This window comes from Apaloderma vittatum, unplaced genomic scaffold (assembly GCF_000703405.1).
Source record: "Apaloderma vittatum isolate BGI_N311 unplaced genomic scaffold, ASM70340v1 scaffold10149, whole genome shotgun sequence".
NCBI classification, from domain to species: domain Eukaryota; kingdom Metazoa; phylum Chordata; class Aves; order Trogoniformes; family Trogonidae; genus Apaloderma; species Apaloderma vittatum.
Genome location: NW_009736963.1, coordinates 2,262 through 23,451, shown reverse-complemented (window position 1 = coordinate 23,451; position 21,190 = coordinate 2,262). Strand labels below are relative to the sequence as shown.

General features: G+C 46.6%; 1 protein-coding gene across 1 annotated transcript; it reads right to left on the bottom strand.

Annotated features, from left to right (window-relative positions):
* Nucleotides 1-13,290: 13,290 nt before the first annotated feature.
* Nucleotides 13,291-18,556, bottom strand: EIF4H (eukaryotic translation initiation factor 4H; the record flags this gene model as incomplete). Its single annotated transcript, XM_009877162.1, has 6 exons — nucleotides 13,291-14,283; nucleotides 14,384-14,542; nucleotides 16,424-16,489; nucleotides 17,148-17,241; nucleotides 17,349-17,413; nucleotides 18,375-18,556. Coding segments are annotated over 6 exons (703 nt in total), but the record flags the coding sequence as incomplete, so codon positions are not given.
* Nucleotides 18,557-21,190: the final 2,634 nt, after the last annotated feature.

Below are 21,190 nucleotides of genomic sequence, written 5' to 3'. Positions count from 1 at the left end.
GGCCTCGCATCCAGCCTGAAACACAGCGGCGAGGGGAACCCCCTGAGCGTCGGGGCCACACGGCCACACGTGGGGAGCTTTCACCCCGCAAAGAGCCACGCGCTCGCTGCCTCCGCACCCCCAAAGATCTGGGTGCTTGCTGAGGCTGCGGAAGAGACGCCCGGGTTATGTGATCATGGGGCGGTGGAGGCAACGCACAAAGAAAAACCCACTCGGGTCTACTCATTCCCCATCCCATAACCTGTGTGAGCAGATACTATTTCTTTTAGTATCCAGAAGGGAGGGCAAAAAGGGAGGAACCTGGAAATATTCAAAGCTGCCAAGACCTCCCCACAAGGTGCCCCAGCTATTTCCCCACAGCACAGAATTACTTTAAATGTTAAATTCCCCACGCTTTTTTCTGTGTTGAGCTGGCTCAGACACCAGCTCTTCCCTTCCATTCCACGACAGGCTCTTCCGCAAACAGCGGCTAACATTTTGTAATAATCAGCATGACTTGGCTGCAGTTTCTTCCTTAAAACACAAAACATCCTATAAATATCGCAGCAAAGGGCTGGCTGGGTCTGGGACAGATCGTTTAGCCTATTCCTATTCCCCAGGGCAAGATTTTCTTTACTTACAGATTATTTTAATTCATTTTTGTTTTTTAATAAACTTCTTTGGTCTCTAGGGATGGAGACACTTCAACTTGCCAAAGGCCAGAATGTCATTGCTTTGCCTTTCCTACTGCCTAACACGGATCTTATTGCAACTCAAGCCTCAGTTGTGTCGGTACAGTCCCTGTAGATGGGGAGGAAACAATATATACATGCACGAGTAATTAATAATTAAAATAATAAAGCTGATTAAATAAGTATCAGTAACAGATGATAGAAAACAGCAGCTTGATTCTGCCCTGTTCAGCACCTTCTGTGTAAAACAGAAGAAATGACATTTCCCTGCCCAAACCGCAAGCTGCACCAACAGCTGGGAGAAAACCTGAGGGTCCCCGAGCCAGCAGCCTCCTGTCCTTCCCATCCCAGCCCTACACCAGTGTTCTAATGGGCAGGGCACAGCATAAATCGCCGTGAAGCAGGGGATGGAAAGACAGAGTCCCCCATCTCTGCTCCAGACACCCCTGGAGTGCAGGCAGGACAGGCTGCCCGGGGTCTGGTGTCACCATCCTCAGCGGTGCCCCAAAGTGACACCCAGCAGGACAATGACTTGGCTTTGAGACCACCCTCTCTGCTTGTGAGCAATTGGGGTTTATTTCTATTTCCTTCAAGGCATTCTTAGCTCACAAGGACACGGCAGCTCCTGGCACTGGCTCCATCGTGGCTTTGCTCTCTACAGACCCCTCTGAGATCTTTCTCCACGGCACTTTCTGAAGAAGCTGTGATGAGTTGCTTTAGATTAACAACACACCCACCCCTGAGATGCAGGACCTGCACCCCCAGCTGCAGCCAGGACATCAGGGACAGAACCCGGTTGAACCCGTGTGGTTTCTCCCATCATTTTTTCTTGGCTCCACATCCCCCACGGAAACCATGAACTGCGGATCACCTCTAGAGCATCTGCAAGGGATGGCCAGGGGAAGGTAGTCCAACACTGGTGACCATAACTCATTATTCAAAGGGCTGGAATGTTGCTGGGTTTTTTCAGGCGAGTCTTTGGTTGTTGGGTTGAGATTTTTTGGGTTTTCAACCTTTTTTTTTTTTTTTCCCAGAAAAATCCTCCACAAAACAACAAAGTAAAGCCAAGGTAAAGCTGAAGGCGCCTGATGACACTGACCTAGTTTGCACTGTCGTAGCACAGGCTGCCATCTCCCTTCTAAGCTGCTTTTCTTTCTGCAGCGGGGCAGTGTCGCTGCAAACCCAGCTGCTCCCCAGACCCTCACTCCACGGGAGTACCAAGGCGTGGGGGCTGCCGAGCTGGGCACCCACATCCCACCCCCACCACAGCATCCCTGTCCCACCTCCATCCTGGAATTCCCCCCCCAGTGAAACCCCCCTGGTCACCGACTCACAGGCACCAGCCCAGAGGTTATAATTTCTGCTCACTAAATACCCAAGTCCGTGGAAATTCTTTCCTTGGGTACAAAACCTGCTCCAGTGAGGAGCTGATGGAAGGGGGTGATGAACAGATTTATGACAAGCAGAAGGTTGGAGGCACTTACTCATGGCTGACAGGATATAAATAAAATATTTGGAAAATATGAACGTGCTTTCCCTGTTCTCTGCCTTAGGGTGACGGGAGAGGAGAATAAAGAGACAGGAGCCGCTGTGAGGATGCCCAGGTACATCCCAAGGATCACAGGATTGTTTAGGTTGGAAAAGACCTTTAAGATCGAGTCCAACCGTTAAGCCAGCACTGCCAGGTGCAGCGCTAACCCATGGCCCTGAGCACCTCATCTCCACGGCTTTTTAATACCAGTTACCATCAGCTCGGAGTTAATCACTTCCTGATCAGCCTCCCCTTCGAGATACTAAAACTCAGGGACAAAACCATTTCCCACCTAGTTTCAGGAGCAGCATTCAGACAGCATTGAAATGCCCTGTTCTGGTCATACCCTTCTCCGTTCTCCTTTCACACAGGGTTTTTCATCCCCTGTTTCACACCAGCAGGAGTTCCTCCTTGCACGAGGAAGCTGGTGCATCCGCAGCATGTGCCTGCGGCACCGAGCATGCCCCTTGCACCCCTGAAACCTCCCCAGGTCCCCCAAAACCTCCCGGGGGGGAGCAGCTGCTCTGGATGAGAACAATGTGCCGGGGTCTGCATAAAGCCGTGATGGCTGCAGGATGGCACCTCTCACGCCTTCCCGAGCCCAGGCTGCTCTTCTCATGGCCCCAGATCTTGTTAACAGAGGGACAAACTTTTTTTTTTTTTTTAAATAGGAAGAATTAATAAACTTGCAAAAAACCCCCAAAACATCCAGTCTGTGTATGTCAGGTCTCATCAGCCCAGCTGCTGGTATAGAAGGTTTCTAGTCCTAAATTAAGGACTAAACCCAGTAAAAGAGCTCACTATAATCAGGAGAGGTTGTTTTATAAGGGAAGACTTTGCCTTTAAGTCTATTAAAATGGAGAATAAGAGTACACAGACATTTTGGTGTCAATCTGTCCAAAAGGAAAACACTAAAGCGAGAAAAGCTGCTTAAATCAGACATCACCAGCTCATCCAACGAGTGGGTATAAGCTGGGTACACACAGTCTAGAAATACAACTCCTAATGGATGGAAAGTCTGGAAGAACTTTCCAACGGCAGTAAAAAAAAGGCAAAAAGCTCATCTGAAACCCCTTTAAAAGTATACTTAAAGCAGATTTAAACTTCTTGCCGAAAAAGCAGGGGAGCGAGGGACACGATGATGTGGCACCAGCAAAACCAGCGGGTTTTCTGTGAGGTTGTTGTCGTTGTGGCCCTCTGCAGGTGGCAGTCCCACCCCCCTGAATTCACACTGCAACACTGAAATTGCAGGTTTATGTCACGTATTCAACCTATTTGTAAGAAAAAAAAAAAAAGCCTGAAAGACCAACCTAAACCAGTCACCTTCTCCCCTTTCCCGAAAGTTTTCTGACCTACCCCAGTTTGCAATAAACTCAGACCAATTCAGACCGATGGAATGAGTCACCAGCATGAAATAGGGAGAGTTTATTTAAAACCTCGCCATACAAAATTCAGCGCACAGACTTGTTGAACAGATGCAATATTCGGCTTGACTCAATGTCTCTAACGTCTCTAAGAAAAGCAGCACCACTTTCTGTTTGCCTGCGACGCACAGATTGCTGCAGAAAGCCCCAGCGAATTAGAAATTTGCGTCTCGGATCAAGGAAGCTACTGTGGTTGGAACCACTTCAACGACCAGCGCTGAGCCTTCAGAAAAGCTCTTTTCCAGAGGTCTGCACATCTCATTTCTACCAGATTTTATGCCAGCGTAAGTTTTCCTAGGAAGGCTGCAGCCGTATAGCTACAGTCTGGTTTTGTACAGCTGTTTGAGCAGAACGTGCTTGATTTTATACCGCAGGAGCAGAAGATGCGTTTTGGTAGAACATTGGACAAGAGGGAAAACCAGGATTGATAAATAGATTATTGCTTTGTAAAACGCTTAAAATAAAAAAAAAAACAAACAAATCAAACAAACAAAAAAAACCCCTCAGGTGGAAAATACAGTGCAAAATTCTCATCCCAAGCAGCACGCCAACAGAAGGAGGTAATTCACTGAAATCTCTTGTGTTTGTCCTCAGCCTTCCCGGTCGGTCAGGCAGCACCACAGCCCTGCAGAATCCCTCAGTGCTGCCGAGCCCAGGGGATGCCTCGTTAGGAACGGGCAACCCTCAGGTACGTGACCAAGTACTTCTGTGTGGTCTGAAGCAATGAAAATGAGCCAGCATCACACAGGATTATCCCCAATTTATCCTATTTTGCTAAAGCATCTACCTCATTGCCCATATCATATCAAACACAAGAGAGAAACGACACAATGACAAAGCTCTCCCCATCCAAGATTAGCAATTTTGAGCACTTACATGCAGTAAAATAAATGCGTTTCTATACATAATGCCCATCAGCCCCCAAACCGATGGAAAACCCAGAAAGTGTAGTTCAAGCCAGCTACTACATGGGATTGGGTTTTGGCAGGGGAAACAGCGTCGGCTGGAGCCAGAAGCAGGACCGAACAGTTTTGGGATGAGTGCAGCTCAGCTCAGCCTCAGTCTTCCAGAATATTTTAGTAGATGTGAATGCAGAAATAACAGAAATTAAAAAATAGCCCTGCCACCATCAGCAGATGGGGTGGGGAGGTGTAAAGAGTAGTGTCGTAAAACGGGCAGCCCAGACCATCTGGGACAGACTCATCTTAGGTCCAGAGGGGCAGAAACATCACCAAGATGAGACGTTTGGTAATTTTCATGCCTTGGAGCTTATCAGGAGCCGGCCATGAGCAGCAGTGAGGAGCATCATCCAGCATATTGCAGTTCAGAGGGGTTTTGCAGGTTTTGAACCCTCTTTAAAAGGGTCACCAAGGTCTAGCCTAAGATCTCTGAGCTCCCCAAAATCAGTGGGACACCCCTCCTGCCCCAAAGCCCCTCCGGGTCCCCTTCCCTCCCCATCCCTCCCTCCCTCACCTTACCCGCAGCCTCAGCTGCTCTCCTCCATCCGTCCCACCTCCTGCTCCTCCTGCATCTCCCAGCCGCAGCCTCCGACGTTGGAGCCAGTTCCTCCGGGGCTCGGTTGCCAGTTTCTGGTTTCCTGTCACCATCTGAATCACCAACCCCAACATCCGCCCTCCGCGCAGCCGGCCAGCCCCTCGCTGGCTCCCGAGACGGACCTGCCGGCGGCGCTTACACCAAAACCCATTTTGGTTGGGAGAGGAAGAGGCTCGGACAGCGAGGAACCACGCACGCCGCTGAGGTTCCTGCCCAAGCAGCTCTTGAGTTTTAGATGGAGCTGTTGCCCCCTCCAAAGCTTCCTTTTAGCAAGGAGCCTTTTCAGGATTTACCACCGCACAGTGGAACGTGCTGCCTGGAAAAACTTGTAGCAGATAAATCCTGCCCAAGCAGCTCTTGAGTTTTAGATGGGGCTGTTGCCCCCCCCCAAAGCTTCCTTTTAGCAAAGAGCCTTTTCAGGATTTACCACCGCGCAGTGGAACGTGCTGCCTGGAAAAACTCGTAGCAGATAAGGCAAATACAGCGAGTCCTTTCTCTGTTTGTACAGAAACGACAATATCGAGCCCCAAAGGGAACCGAGGTCACTGGTGCTAATGGCCAAACCTGGAGCTGTAAGAATAAAACTACTTCTTACGCTTCAGCATTGGCAGTTTGCAGACACCAGACGCAATTTCACCACACTCTTAGAAAATCCCCAAACCCTAGTTCCTTATTTATTTCTGTGCTCGAATAGAACAAGGAGGGTTTATGAATAACGGGGGATTTACCTACTGGCTTAGAGCCCCATTACAGTGCACAAAGTGTGGATCCTGCCCTAGGAATAGGAAAATCTGCACTTGACAGCCCTGTATGGTCGTAGCTACCAGAGGGCACCAGGCAGGCACACGCTTACAACCACAAACAGAAACGTTTCGTGCTGTTTGGGTCTATAGTACCTCACTTACATACAGGCATGCAAATTATTCAGCAAAGGGAAATTTTATTATCTTTAAATAAGGGCATTCTTAAGCTGCCACCACCAGTCATCTAGATCCATCTCTCTGAGAGCAGGTGACTCTTCTATAGTAAAAGTGACAAAACGACCGTTTACAACTCGCACAACTCTAGGGTGGGAACTTCGCTATCAAGCTTCAGAGGAAATGTTGCTTCGATAGGATAGTTAACCACTGTGTGTGCAAACCCATTCAGACTTTCTCTCTCCCAATTCTAACCTGAGATGCAAAAATAATTGCTCTGATGCACCTTCCAGAGCTGTTCCCACACAAAATCCGCATGCAGAAACCTCTCTTGAAATCATCACGTGTGATCTGACCCAAAGACTACAAAAGGAAGACTCAGCTGAGAATTGCTTGTGTGGGTTCTGGCTGGCCTCTGTAAAGGATACTATATCGTGTAAAACACTTTTCTGACTGCTGAAACAGCTGCTACAAAATTCACATTTCTTCCTGAGGTCTTGGCTATGAAGTAGTTTAGTAGCAGATATTTTACATATTTAAACACAAGCCAGTAATGGAAGTCTTACCAAAAAAATTCTTTATAACAGAATGTGCTGGAGACGGTTATGGTCTGTATTTCACACCAGAAATCTATTTCATCAGGAACAGCCACTGCTAAAAAGTACCGTGTGTTTGCTTACAGGATCTCCAACAGGTCTTGCAGCTCCAGAGTTGACTCACGGATGTTACCACAGCTGGCACAGCTGCAGCAAAGGCACCTTACGGGTTAGTCCCCTAATCACCTCCTGGACCAACACATGTGAGCGCTCAGCCTCTCCAGAACAGGGAGAGGATACGAGGAAGAATTTCTTTACCCAGAGGGTTGTCAGCCATTGGCACAGGCTGCCCAAGGAGGGGGTTGAGTCACCAGCCCTCAAGGTGTTTAAGAGAAGGGTAGGTGTTGCCTTCAAGGACATGGGTTAGTGGTGTTCACAGGGCTGGGAAAAGGCTGGATTCGATGATCTTGAAGGTCTCTTCCAGCCAAAATTGTTCTATGAGTCCACGAGAGGCTGCTGCCCTGCCCGAGGCGCGGAGCAGCAGGGGCACCCTTGGCATGTTACAACAGCTTGTGGGCAGAGTGACACCCTTCAGACAGGGGCCCTCCTGAGAGGCCAAGCACCCTCACTTCTTCGACTGGAAGGGAATTACTGCAGTAGCACACGCCACCGTGGATACTGTCTCCCTTCCTGGCATTTCTCACAAGCAGGGCTTGATGCAGGGGGTTAGGATGAGACCCCTCACCCTGAGCACTGACCAACAGAACCCCGAGTTCTGCTTCTCATGACGCCAGCCCAAGCCCCCTCTCACACAACAGCCTCCAGACACCAAACCCAGAGCGGGACACGCTAGGCTTTACCCTCCAGTCTGCCCTCTCCCTCCTGCCAAATCTAGACCCACTGCTGGAAACCATTTCTAGTCTGATAAAAGGTCAAAGACACAGAAGCATCGTCCTTTCATCTACTGCAATAAATGATATGAAAAGCCACATGACAATTTCACACTTCCACATCCTTTTCAAAGCTTACCTGTTTCAGCTTGGTTTTACTTTCCTCCCATAACAAACATGTCACATCTACTCCTTCAGACAGTGTCAGCAGCTAACCAAACCCTCTTTTTCTCCTTTTGATACACAGCTAGCGAGCTGCAGAGAGCTCTCTTGAAGCCCAGAGAGGTTCTTCCACCCTGCCCAGCTTACCTGCTGGGCTGGGAGGCTGAACACCCTGGGGACCACTTTACATCCTTTCAGATAAAGGTGGGGTCTGCTCAAAGCCCAGCTGGTTTTTGCTTAGGCCAGGTGTTACGACTAATTCTGATCAGAAATTAGCAGTGAAACAACGGTTTGCAATCAACTCACCAACTAAACCTGACCTTTCTGCAGAAATGCACCCGGTGCTCCAAGTCCTAAGGGTGGGTTTCTGAGCTCCAACGGGCTCTTTCTCCCAAAGCTCAGGAGCTCTGCGGGGCAATTGCTGCCTAATCTGCAGGAACCCAACATTCAAATCCCCTTTGCTGTGGGACCAGAACGAGCACGCGCCCCATCCCAACCGCTAATTGTTTGTTTTGCCAAAATTTCACGGCAGCTTTAACAAAAGCCAGGTCTTGGGGGGGAAATTTTCTGACGTGCTGCAGTAGTGCACGCACATTCTTGTGCAGCCCAGGAAACATCTTTCCTCCGCGCTGCGGTGGCAGGACTGTTTCCCCAGCTGAAGGGGAAGTGTCGCCTCGTCCCCTGCCCCAGCTGCACGCCCCACTGCAAACCTCATCTCCCCCGAGCTGAAACCGAAAGCAGCTCCGTTCCAGCTGAAGATACATGCTGCTACCACCCAGTGGAAAGACAGCTCACAGCCAGGATTTCTGGGTGCTCGTCAAAAATTTGGCCAAGTAAGGTTTGCAAAGACTAATCCCGTACGTCCCTACGGTGCTATAAAGCTCCTTCTCACTCCTATCATGCTTAGTTCATCCGTGTAGACACCGTCGTTCTTAAATCCGAACACAAAAACCTAGAAGGTTTGAATGCTTTTATTTGAACTTTTGTACAGCGATACAAATTATACAGATTCATTACAGTACAGATTTTGCAGGGGTTTATAGAGGTACTCAGTGATGTTTTTGGTTTATTTGAAAGAAAGAGGCAAATCCTGGGAGCATGGTGACATGAACAAAACGATCTCACAGTAGGAAACGAATCCCTGCTGTGGGGAACACTAACCTGGCTGAAACCTACTGGGCAGAAAGGCGGTGGCAGCGTTCCCGGCAATAACATACCCAAAACATCAACCCTGGGATACTCGAGAGCTTCACACAAGAATTCGTGAGCTTACAGGTGGGCAGGTTGCTCCTGTAACAGCAGTGAAAGTCCTTAAAGCCCTCGAACGCACTTTGCTGCAAAGGGACGGGGATGAGGGAAGCCGACGTTAAAACCCACCCGCCGTCGGGCAGGCAGTGTCGCGCAACAGCGTCGTTGCAGCTGCGGAAAAGGAACCCGGGAAACGCTTTAGATTCAGTCACCCCAACAGCGACATCGCACACGCAGCCAGAACCTGATCTCACGTTCCTCCCGCTCGTCTCAGCTTCGAGTTTGAGCGAGCAGAGACGGGAGGAACCAGCAAAGCTCCCCTGCAGTCCTTAAGTGCAGGAGAGGTGCGAGCTACGCACCTTCAGCTCTGGTAGCACGCTTCTCCGGTTAGTCCTGAACACACAACGTCATCAGGATATTGCTATTAGGAATGTGCATCAGGCTCGAGAGTCAAGTGTCTTGTGCTGAAGGATTAAACCCCTTCCGAAAGCAGGGGAACAAACACGATGACACCATTTTAAATGCTTCTCGTCGGTTCGGTTTAATACTGCTGTAGTGAGGGGTATCACAAATAACAGCATAAATTGCAGATTATACAGATAAAACGTGTGCACCCAATAAAAGATGGCCTTCTGTCACTTCAGATGTACCTGATTTCCTTGATATCCTGCAGTGGGCTAAGTAGCATCTGAGAGCAGGGATTCGGCTACCGGATTAGAAAATTCTGTTCTCAGCTGGAAATCAGATTCCTCTCCAGCCACAGAAACTCCCCTTTCTAAGAATACAAGACAAGCATCACACACAAAATTCCGTTCTGAGAATCCAGCACAGAGAAGCGCCCTCCAGAACTACAAAGGTAACTGATTCTGCGCTAGAATACGCCAGGACACACGGACAGCCCCGTTCCTCCGGAGCCTTCGCTCTCATCTGGTAGCGAAACGCAGAAGACATCAGAATGTAAAATGTAAACTTCACACAGATCGAAAGACGCTTGTAGTTAACAGCTTATTGCCCGTGCTCTTGGGGAAAGCCAGTGCGAATAATCTCGAGATGTACTTCCACACACAGAGAAGGAACGGGGTTGGTGCGGAAACCCAGTGACCTGTGTGGGATCTGCTGCACCGCTTGGAGCAAATTTGACACGGGCAGCCTCTGTCCAAAACGCGCTCAGCCGAGCAGGGATTCCTGGAAAACGGTCACCCCAAACAGCTCCGCTCGGAGCTGTTATTCAAGACCGGGGCTGCTCCACAAGTTGCTGCGCACATGCTTTAAAACCCTGCTGGCTTTATCGTTAAATTGGTTTCTACAAAAAACGGGGCTGGAACATCGCAGGATTTGCTCTAAAATTCTCACGACTGTATCATCTCTCCTGAAGACAAGTCAATGGCTAGCACTACAGGTAGCAACTGCTCCTACTACACTACGTGCTAAAAGTCAGGACTGAAACTACAATAACGTCTTTCGTAAGACAAGTTGAAAAATATCAGCATCATCCTAAACTGCCCTGGGACGGCGGGTCTTGGCCATGGTCACTCTCCCTTGCAGCCAGCTCTGGGACACCCAGCAGAACACCAGAAATTCACGGTCACCATTGCAGACTCTACTAGCAGCGCCAGCACATCTCAGTAGTAGGTTCACATATCGTTGCTACTCTAGGAAGGCAAGCAAAGCGCCCCAAAGGGCATGAATTTAACTTGACTCCCCCACCAGCCCATCGTTTGAACAGGTGAACACTCCTGCACCTTCCTTCAGGTGTCACAACAAACATTCATGGCCAGGAGCACACAGAGCCCCCCCGGAGGCTGTCACAGGCTTGCGCAGTCCAGCGCGTTGGCAACCCCCCGGTGCCAGCGCTGGGCTGCTGCTGTCAGAGGGCTGGGATCAGCTCTCCCGGGCTCAGGAGCTCGGCGGGGTTTGTTCTGTGGTGGTTTGACAGCGGAGTTTTGCAGCGCGTGACTCGCGTGCCGCCTCATCACCCCGCGGCTCTTCCAGAGACTTCCCCACCTGCAACCCAACTGGAGAAACACAGCAAAGCGCCTCCTACAGTAGCAAAGCAACTTCAGTTTCAGCGCCAAAAACCTGCCTGCTGCATCCCTGACTTCAGTTTTGGTTATTTTTTCAGTTCAAGCTTGAAGAAAGCTCTGCACAGCTACTAGAAATTACTTGGAGGAACATGAAAAGCCACAAAGTGAATTATCCATTTCTTAGCACTGCTGGTAACCTCCTCAGTCTAGGCTTTGCCATGCCAGGCTTAGCTTTAAGCTGCAAATAAAATCAAGCATTGCAGATAAAACCTTAACTGCTTTTTGCTGGTGGGATGGGGAAAAAGAATAATCCTGCTTCCTCCTACAAAACTTAAATGCCACTTTGATAGATTAAATACAGCTTTGTAGCTAGTTTGACATGCTTCTGTATCAGGAAAATGTTAATTGATTAAATTTTTGAAGGGAAGGGGGAAACAAAAGGGACTGGAGGAGTCTGACCCTAAGCCATACGGAAAGCACTTCTCTCACACGTTGGTGTGAACTTTCCTCCATGCAGCAATGGAATTCCTGCTTGCCCGGTCAGGAGGTTTGCCAGCCCAGCTGTGCGCAAGGCCCGTGGCAGCAGCTGAAGGACACGACCTCCGCTCGGCCAGCCCTGCTCCCACACTCGACACCCAGGTGACCGTTCACGTGCCCTCGCTGCTTCAGAGTCAGATTTGGACTCTCTGCTCAAGCTGACCTGAGAGCAGGTCTACAGAGAGAGCAGACCGAGTAGCTGGAGGGCAGGAACTTTCCATCCTTCCACGCTACAAAAAGCAGTAAAACCAGGGCAGCCAGAGCTCCTTTCCTCAATAAGAACACACCCTCCTCTTGTAACTGCCCCCGTGGTACGTGCACACCTCAGAGACACAGGACAACCGCCTCACTAACCGTTATGCCTTGTGAGAAACAGGTCGGCTGAAAAAATTGGGAGAATCTGGGCAAGACAGTTTTCAATCGATTTACTCCGTCTTACCAGGAAGACTCCACATGAAGCCGCTCACTGCTCAGCCCCCCAGGGGACACACACTGTGCCCCGGGCAGGGGATGCTGCTCAGAGGAGCCAGCGGGTGGGAAACCACGCGAGCAGCTGCGGGCTCCAGCGCTCCCGCGTCCTGCCCAGCAGGCTCAGCGCAGGGCTGGAGGTACGCGGAAACCACCAGACAAAACTTGGCCTCACTTCCACTCCTACAGAATTTTTACTTCACCCTTTGCTGCATGTTCCAGCACTTGCTTAGACCAGATTCCTGCCCTACCTTTTCCTCACCGCCCCCCCAACTTGTTTGTCTACAAATGGGTTGGTGCTGCTTCCCCATAAAATGTAAGGGAGCAAATTTCCAAATTAACACAACGTTTGAAAACTGGGGGGGGAAACATGCCATAGCAGACTCAAATAAAGACCAATGTTAAATATTACTTAATGTTTTCTTTTATTTAAAAGATCATTCACAAAATACCATATCCATAAATTTATTTTGTTATGAAGCAGAATGTGTTAAGTGTTTGGAATCTTTTTCCTTCTTTTTTTTTGTCTTTTTCTGTTTTGTTTTTACATTTAAAAGTCAACTGTCTTGACTAGAGGTGAATTTTTATACGGGAATTTGTTCTTAAAATCTTTTCCACATTGAAGATGTAAATAGGTCAATTATTGGTTTGGAATACAACCACACAAATGCATGTCTGTCTTAAATTAAGTATTAGTGTTAGACAAATGGTTCTTATCTCAGAAGCAGATTAAGTGACAGGCAGAAGGAAGGAAAGAGTAGTTCTGTAAATTGCTGGGACTCTGACATTACAAAGGTAACTTTAGGGAAAAAGAAAAAAATCACTCCTAGCAGTGATGCTGGCAGTGAAGCAGCCACGCTTCCCACCTGCCCCTGGAAGGACTCTGGGTGCCGGCTGTGTACCCGAGCTGTCAGCACTAGCGCGAGGGGCCCGAGGTTTCCTCATGTGCTGGACGTACCCACGCTTCACTCTGGGATGTCCAGGTTTGGTTTTTAAACATGAACGATCTCTCTCTCTCTCTCTCCTTTTGCTTTGGCCTCCCCTCCCTCCCCGCCACCAACGCTGGCAAGAAACGTTTCAAGCGCAGAGAGATGCAGCAACTCGAGAGGCTTTTTACCCAAACTTCTACAGGAAGAGAATCTACAGCAGAGCGGTTTCTAAGCTGCCCATTTCCAAGGTATTCTGAAAGCAGAGGTCTTAAAACTGTACACCACTGGGCAAAGAAATACAGGGGATAATGGCGATTACATACTGCATGGCAAAGTATACACTCCTTCAACAAAAAATAAAAAAGTCAATTTTATTCGTAGAAATTTTGCTTAAAAATTTACCAAACATGTAAAACTCAAAAAAGTAAGCAGAAAGAGCCAGTGAACAGTTGTGCTCAAACAGGCACGTTTTTGCAGCGCTAACCTGGAGCTCAGAGGTGTAGGATCATACCATTTTGAAGTCAACGGCCACCAGCGGGAGGCTGCTGGCAGCTGCTTTATCACACTGGTTCAGCACCTATTCACCAGGCTTCCTCTCGGCCAATTTTATTATTTGCATCTATTAAACTGACACTTCCTCGTAACCTGTGTGAAAAGGCAGAGCCCCTTAGTTTTATATAAGGGGTCCTGCTGTAATACAGTAATTTCATCACCAATTGTCGCAAATGGTATTTCCCTACTGGGTTAGAACTGTAAATTTCTCTGTTCAACTCATCTGGACTCTCCAGTTTTCCTCTTCAGAGCCACAGCAATACAGAACGAGACATGCAGGTCAGAAGAGGAGCACTGAGGAAGTAAAACAAAACAATACAGAGAAATAACTAAGTCTAATCTGTGCTTCTAAAGTAAAACAAACCCAGAAAGGAAGAAGTGAAGCAGCACCTTTGTCCAGAGACCCCCACGCTCGTGGAAGCAGCTACACTGCCTTATCTACTGGCAACTGTGCTGCTTGGAAGGAAACAGAAGAGGGAAACTCAGCACAAAGCAGGCACTAGATACAGCAAAGCCAAGAACGTACTAAAAACCACTTGTTAACAGCTGACATGCATTCACAAGCTCTGTATTTTCGGTTTCAAAGAGGACAAATACCAGATGGCAGGAATGGTAAACTGCAGGGTTGACATTCCAGCAGAGCTAGTCACTCTGTACTGTCTTGCTTTTTCTCCCGCCTCCCCATTCCCTCCCAACCCCAAACTCAGTCGTGCTCTTTTACTACTTCCTCTCGGGGCTTGGCTCCACCGAAGATAGCAGAATTTGGGTTGGCTACTTGATTGAGGGGAGTAGCAACTGTTCGAGGCTTGAGCTGAAGTCGGGGCCGCTGTGCTCTTTCCTCTGAAAGAGAAAACAAGGGCAGCAGTTTTAACCTGGCACGGAGAGCAGGAGTCTCCCTCGTGGAGGAAGGCTGAATCAACAGGAGACACGAACAGTTTACCTTCTGTTGGCTCTCTGAAGTCCATGGAAGATCCACGGAGGGGAGGCCCATCTCTGAAGCGACCAGTGCCACCGCTTCCCATCGAGGCACCTGGTGGTCGCCGGTCTCCAGGGCGGGTTCCTCTACCCCGGCCTCCCAAGAAGTCATCATCTTTGAATCCTGAAGACAGAAGACAGTGAATTTAACGAGCACATTCTACGACGCTTTTCATCTAGATTTTTATCTGGATGACTGGAAAACCTCGCAAGTCACTGCCGTCAGTCCAAGATGCTGCACTGAGAGCCTTTGTAGACAGATTGCTTCACAGGCCTCTAACGCCTTCTAGAAGAGTCGTACAGGTTCCATTTGAAACCAAGTACACTAGGCCAAGTTCAGAAACTGCTTTATCCACCGAGAGGCTTATTGGAACATTGGAGAGTGGGTCATCAAGGGAGCTTAAAAATATGAGCTTCGGCTGCATCTTCAGATTGTTAACACCGTTAGCTGAATTCCCAGACAGCACTAGAAGTACTCCGGGTACTTCTGCAGCCAGAAGACCACACTGGCTACAGCCTCAGCACGAAATCTGCAGGAGCAGAGCAAATGGGAAAATAGCTAGGGAATGGTGAAATATAGTCCTTATAAAACAGTGCCTTTGAAAAACAGAGCAAAACCCCAAGGCTTTTTAGTTGTACTATGAACTGCCCAGGCATTTAGTAGACTAATTAAAGAGCTGGGGAAAAAAATGTAATTCAGACTTTAAATATAAACTGAAGAAATGCAGTCAGTTTTATGTATCAAACCAAGAATTGCCTCACTGACCAGAGTTCTAGTCCGTACCAATGACTATCGTAGAGTATCTCTCCAAGTCCCCAACACTTGCATTCAATGGGAGAGTATTTCACGCTAACAACACACCTATGAGGAACATACTCAGTTTTTCAGAAGGCACCTGCAAGAAAAACTTGTTTTGTTCCCATCTGAGATTTTCCTTTCCATTTTGGCATCTGACCGGGTTGTAGAACTGTCCCTTACTTACTTCAGTGCCAAACAACCATCATTAAAGACTTGATCCAGAGCAAGGCTGTACAACCTGAGAAGAAAAGCTTCTGTAGCAACTAAGACTTAAATGCTAAACCTTTAGGCTCACAAATCACTCATCCAGCATCTAGCAAGCTGAAATGCATCCACACTTGCAGAAGCTGCCAAAGAAGGGATAAAGCTACGACACCAGAATGCTCGGCTACGAAGGCAGGTTAAGCGCAGCGCTGTAGCAAGCTTCCTCTCTCCAGCACCATGCTACAGTTGCGTGCCAGTGCCAAGGGCACACGTCGTTACCACTCCTTCTACTTTGTCCATTCCACTCACGCAGAGACCAGACATTGCAAAGTTGCACTTGCCAACATCTCCCCATCAGAAAATGGACCAAACCCACAGTTTCAGAGGACAAAAGCAATTGCTTTAACATCAGCATGGATTCTCATAGCTAGAAACTGACTGGAAGTCAAGAGCAAACCCAGTGTCTCCATCAGTACCTTCTACTCAGTGAGCTCAGCCATTTGCTGCAACTTGCATTGCTGTAACGGGTCTAGAAGTTTAGGAACAATTTGCATTTGGAAGTACTTTGGAACACTAACACTTAGGAGAAGTCAGTTGCTTCAGGGATATGTATATAATGATGTCACATCTCCTTAAGGAGGTGAAAGCCTCTGCTCAAAGAATACAGTATCAGCTTTCCCACGTGATCTGCTACTATTCAGAAATGTACTCAGCCACAGGTTTGAGAAATGCTTAAAACCTAGACACCATAGGCTATATTTGAGTAAGAGTTCTGTCATTTAAGGTTTGCTTCATAAAATTTACCACCAAGATGCCTTCCGTTGTTACAAGGCAATGAAAAAGATTCCCCTTAAAGAATCTCACTGCAGCTGCAGGATGCCCAAAGTCAGCATACAGCAGATTTGATCAAAACAGTAACGGGAGCAAATGTAGCTGACAAGAAAATAAGAACATTTCTGTGCCTTTTAGGCTGCCTATCTGTATAAGTGTTAATACTGATACCAGAATTGAAGTCATCTCTGGAATCCCATCCACCTCCTCTGGATTCTCGGGGACCTCCTCCCATTCCTAGGAAAAAAGCCACAATTGTGTTCAGGTGTGAAGCTGTGAGAAAGACTGATCAAGGGGACACCAAACCAAAGTTTCAGTCTTTCAATATCCAAAGTCACGCTGCTGGAAAATCCTTTTGTTTCGGTACTATCAAGTTTCGTCGCACAGGAACAAGAAGTCAGTTTAAGTTAACCAAGAATAAGTGGTCAGAAAAGTTTCTCTAATACACATTCAGTGGAAAGCTTCAGTGAGTCTAGTTCAGTTAAGCTCCAACGACACCAAAGCCTGTTTTTACACTGGAGATAAGATAGTCCAGAACAAGTATTTGTCTATTTGTGTTTACTCACTTTTCTTACATCATAATACAATAGTAGCAGATCAGACTGTTGGGCTTAGGATTGTCCTCTGCAAGACACCACACGTTACCAGGGTATTGGTCTCACTTCCTAGGCTAGGAGCAACAACATACTCGGCTTCCGGACACAAAGCGCATCTACATTCCAGACATTTCACGAGCAGCAGCAGCTAGGTTAGAAATATGTATGCACAAACAATATTTCTCCTTCCTATTCAATCTTCACGTTTACTTGCATGCCTTGTCTTAGCACTAGTTAGCACCAGAAGTCATAACTACAACCACTGTATTTGAGAAACTATTTAGAAGAATGGAAGTCACCTCTGTCATCAGGCCCTTTTCTGAAGCCAAAGCCACCTTTATCCTGTTTTCTGCCTTCTGCTATGTCCACTCGGAGTGATCGGTCACCCAAAAGCTGTTAAATAAAGAGGAGACTCGCTTCAGAATGTATCGTATGGACTGCCAGAGGCTTTGAGACTTGTGCTTATCTTTATTTGGCAAATTAATTGCAAGTATACTTACTGCACCATCATATGTAAGAGCTTCCTTGAGTGACTCCACCTCATCGAACTCTACGTAACAAAATCCTGTAAGAAGAACCTTACAAGTTAATACCAGCACTTCAAAAGGCCCTTCTAAGAAGTTTCTTTTCCTGCAGATCTGTCAACATCCTCCCTTCTCTTTCAAACAAGAGCTATGATATGATAAGTGCAAGATATACTCCAAAACCTCACTAAATGCATTTAGCTGTGCCTAGTAATGATGGGGACTCCATACAGGCACCGTGCAAGCGCCAAGAGCTTGATTAATTGCCCTTAGCAGAGGGTTCTCATTACAGATTAGATGTGATCTATGCCTTTACATAGTTATTTAACTGAATATTGACATTTGGTTACTAGCATTTTTAAATAAGAAGCTGAAGCATCTGCTTGGCCAGCAGGTCTCTGTCATCACATTGTTTTGTGAATTTACTCCTTTTCTAAGACCCTCTGTTACCCCAGTTAAGCCTTTGCCCCCAAAGTAACTTACAAATATACTCCCTTTCCACTAGCCAATTCCAATGGGAATTGGATTTGCATCCTCTAAAACAATTAAACAGTTGCCTGAATGGCTTATCTACTTGCCTTTTCTCCCCGTCTACTGAAAAAAACCCCAAGAAGCTGACAAAGGGAGCCTTCTGAACTGAGGATTGTGTAAGTACTCAACACTTAAGGCCACAGATCGTATATGGGCCAGATATTTCAGTTTTGTTAGAATTCATAAAAGACAAGCAAGGCTTGAGAAAGTCCTTTTATGGAAGGGCAAATATTGACTCTTGGCACTCAGGTTAGTCTGAATCTTAAGATGATGGAAGTAACAGTGGATTATTCAAATGAGATGTTCACTTGTTAGTGAACAAGAAACCTACATAAGCAAACACAAAGAACAAACACAGATCAACAAGCTAACTGTGGAGTAGACTGAAATTCCCCACTCAAGTGACTTTAAAGTACCTCACCTTCTCCTACCAGTTAGCCATCGACAGTTAAACCAGCTCTGAACACTCACCTTTAAATTTGTCTGTTTCCTTGTCTCTGACTAGTCGTACACTCCTTACACTGAGATCCTTGAAAATGGCATCTATGTCTCCTTGAACAGTGTTGAAGGGTAGATTTCCCACATAAGCTGTGAAAGGGGGTTCTGTGGGCAGCTCTTTCTGTTTGCGGGAACCAAGGCCGCCACCACGAGACCTGTTGAAAAAAAAGCACGGGGTCTCTGGAACTTGACCCCCAACACAGCCAGCAATACAGTATATGGCACTGCTCAAGTGCTGTTTTGACTTTCTGGAAGTGGATTTTCCCACAATTTTTGTTAGTTTTTCTATTCCTTTGCCTGCACTTGCCACCTCCACTATTGGCCAACTCCTTTTAGTATCACCTAACACAGCATTTCACTTGGAAAACAAATGAACAAGACATTGAAATATAACAGGTAATGAATGAACAGTAATTAAGTGATGAACAAACTTCTTTCTCATCCCACAATCCATTAAGAAAAGCAACATAAGGTCGTCCCTACCGTCCCCTACTCACTTTACTTAAAAAACACATCCCAGACTAGATTTTAAGAATAATGAACAGCAGTAATACTTGCACGGCACAGCCTCATTAGCTTATCCTGAAATTAAGCTAGATCCAATACTTTTAACTAAATATAGTATTATCAACAGCCACTCCGCAATCACCTAAATGACTTCAGCAGCTTTCAGCTTAACAGAAATGTCTTCCCTTGACTCTAGAGTTGTCATAACTGTTAGTTATCTGGGCTAGAATGCTTTGAATTCAGCACATAATAAAAAAACTTGGCTGAGCAAGGTGTCCTAAGGCAGAGAAACAAATCTCAGTGCTATTTGGATGCTTACTTCTTCCTTTGCATCTCATAAATGGCGGAGTGAAGTAAACCGTGTTCTTCCCCTATCTTTTCCCTCACTCTCACTTAAGGCTATTGGCATTGGCTGCTGCAAAACCAGACTCTACCAGCTAAATTCTTTACTGTAATAGTGTAACACATCCGTAAGTTAACTTCCTGTAGAGCTTAATCTTCTAAAGCTAACTTTGATCTCCTTCATCCACAACCAGATTTGCACTGCGGGTGCAAGTTATAGCTCCCGGACGTCCGGACTGTAGGATGCTGCTGTTACTGCTCCCAATGCCACCTGCCCCACCTAAGCAATTTTTGACTTGTACCCAAGATCCTACCTACTACTTTGCCCATGTTCTCTTCAACACCTTTACCTCCACTGGGCTTTGTTCATGCCTACTCTCCTTCCCAGAGGCTCGCTGTGCATTTAAAGCACGGCGGAACACAAACTATACCAAACCGGGATTTGCTCGTGAGACATGGACTAGATTTCTGCAGACTCCTGCCTAAAATAGAGAAGGTCAAATACTTTTATTATTTCCTTTTATTCTGGCTGGTTGCACGCAGTCTGGAAATCCATTGGGCTAGCAAGGTATTTTCCTTCCTATTCTTCCCCCCCCCCCCCATAAATATTCTATTGCTAATGAATCAGACAATGCAGAAATCTTGAATAAGATTCCTTAACTCTTCCTAGGTAAGGCTGTCATTTGTGCCTTTTTATGATAGCAGCTCCGTGCAGGAGACATTTACCAACACTATCAGCATGCTGCTAAATGTACTTGAAACCTACGCATCTTTAATTAGTGTCCACCCAGGTTCGTATTTCAGCATTTTGACAATATTCCTCATATGTCTTTGTCTCATTAACAAGTCAGAGTCAAAAACATACCAGAGAACTAAAGCTGCTATAGCTGGTTGCTGTGTATGTATAGAATTAACTTTAGTCACAAGGCTAAGTTTTAAGGACGAACTCCAAAAAAGCCGAGTTGCTCTCCAAAAGAATTCCATAATATGCAGAATCAGCTCCATGCCTTTGTCCTTAATTTTCATCTATGGCCTTACAACAGCTATTAAAATACCGTAATTAAATTTGCAGGAAAAAATATAAACCTTTATTTTTTATGTTCTATAGGAACATCAAAATTGCTTCAGCTGAGTTTAAAAGGAGCATTCTCTCCTTCTACACATTTTCAACACACTCCCTGGACTGCCAGTAACCTGGTTCAGCAAGCTGATTCACCTAAAAACGCGCCCGAAAGTTGAGCTCTCAGCCAGAACAACAAGATCTGGACAGCTGCAAGGAGCACAACATAGGAACAAGAATGAAAGCAAGGGCTTGAACTGCAGCTTTCAACAGCAACCTCCGCTCAGATCAATTTGAACTGCTTCTGAAACCACACCTTCAAGTTAGCAATCCCCAAAGGAATTTTTTGTGCTAGAGATAAACCTTGTTTCTACCATAGCACACCAGAACTTCATGGGGTGTGTGTATGGAAAACCATGTCCTGTTATGCAAGCCCAGAAAATTAAGCATTCTTTTTGAATTTGCTCTATTAAGGCCTAGATATCAAGCATAAAACTATACATTTGGTATTTTAGGCTCCATTTGAAGAACAGGGATGGTCAATAACTAGGTTCCAAACTAAGCTTCCTGCAAAATGCAAGTACAGCAACAGGAAAAGAAACTGTTTCTACTCTCCCCTATATTTTTTCAACACTGAAACAGTGAAATAAAAAAAAAGTAAAAAGGCTGACTACAGTAACCAAACAAAGAGACTGAATTGTATCAAAACAGGACAAAAGTGAACTATAATTAAAGACATACCTGAACTAAGTGAACTGGGTCACACCAAAGAGTTAAATGACTGTGTGGATTTCTCACTCAGTGTAACTTTTCCTCAGATACAATTAGGTAATAATTGTGTCATCTTAATGTGGGAATCTGAAAGACAACTATTTGATTT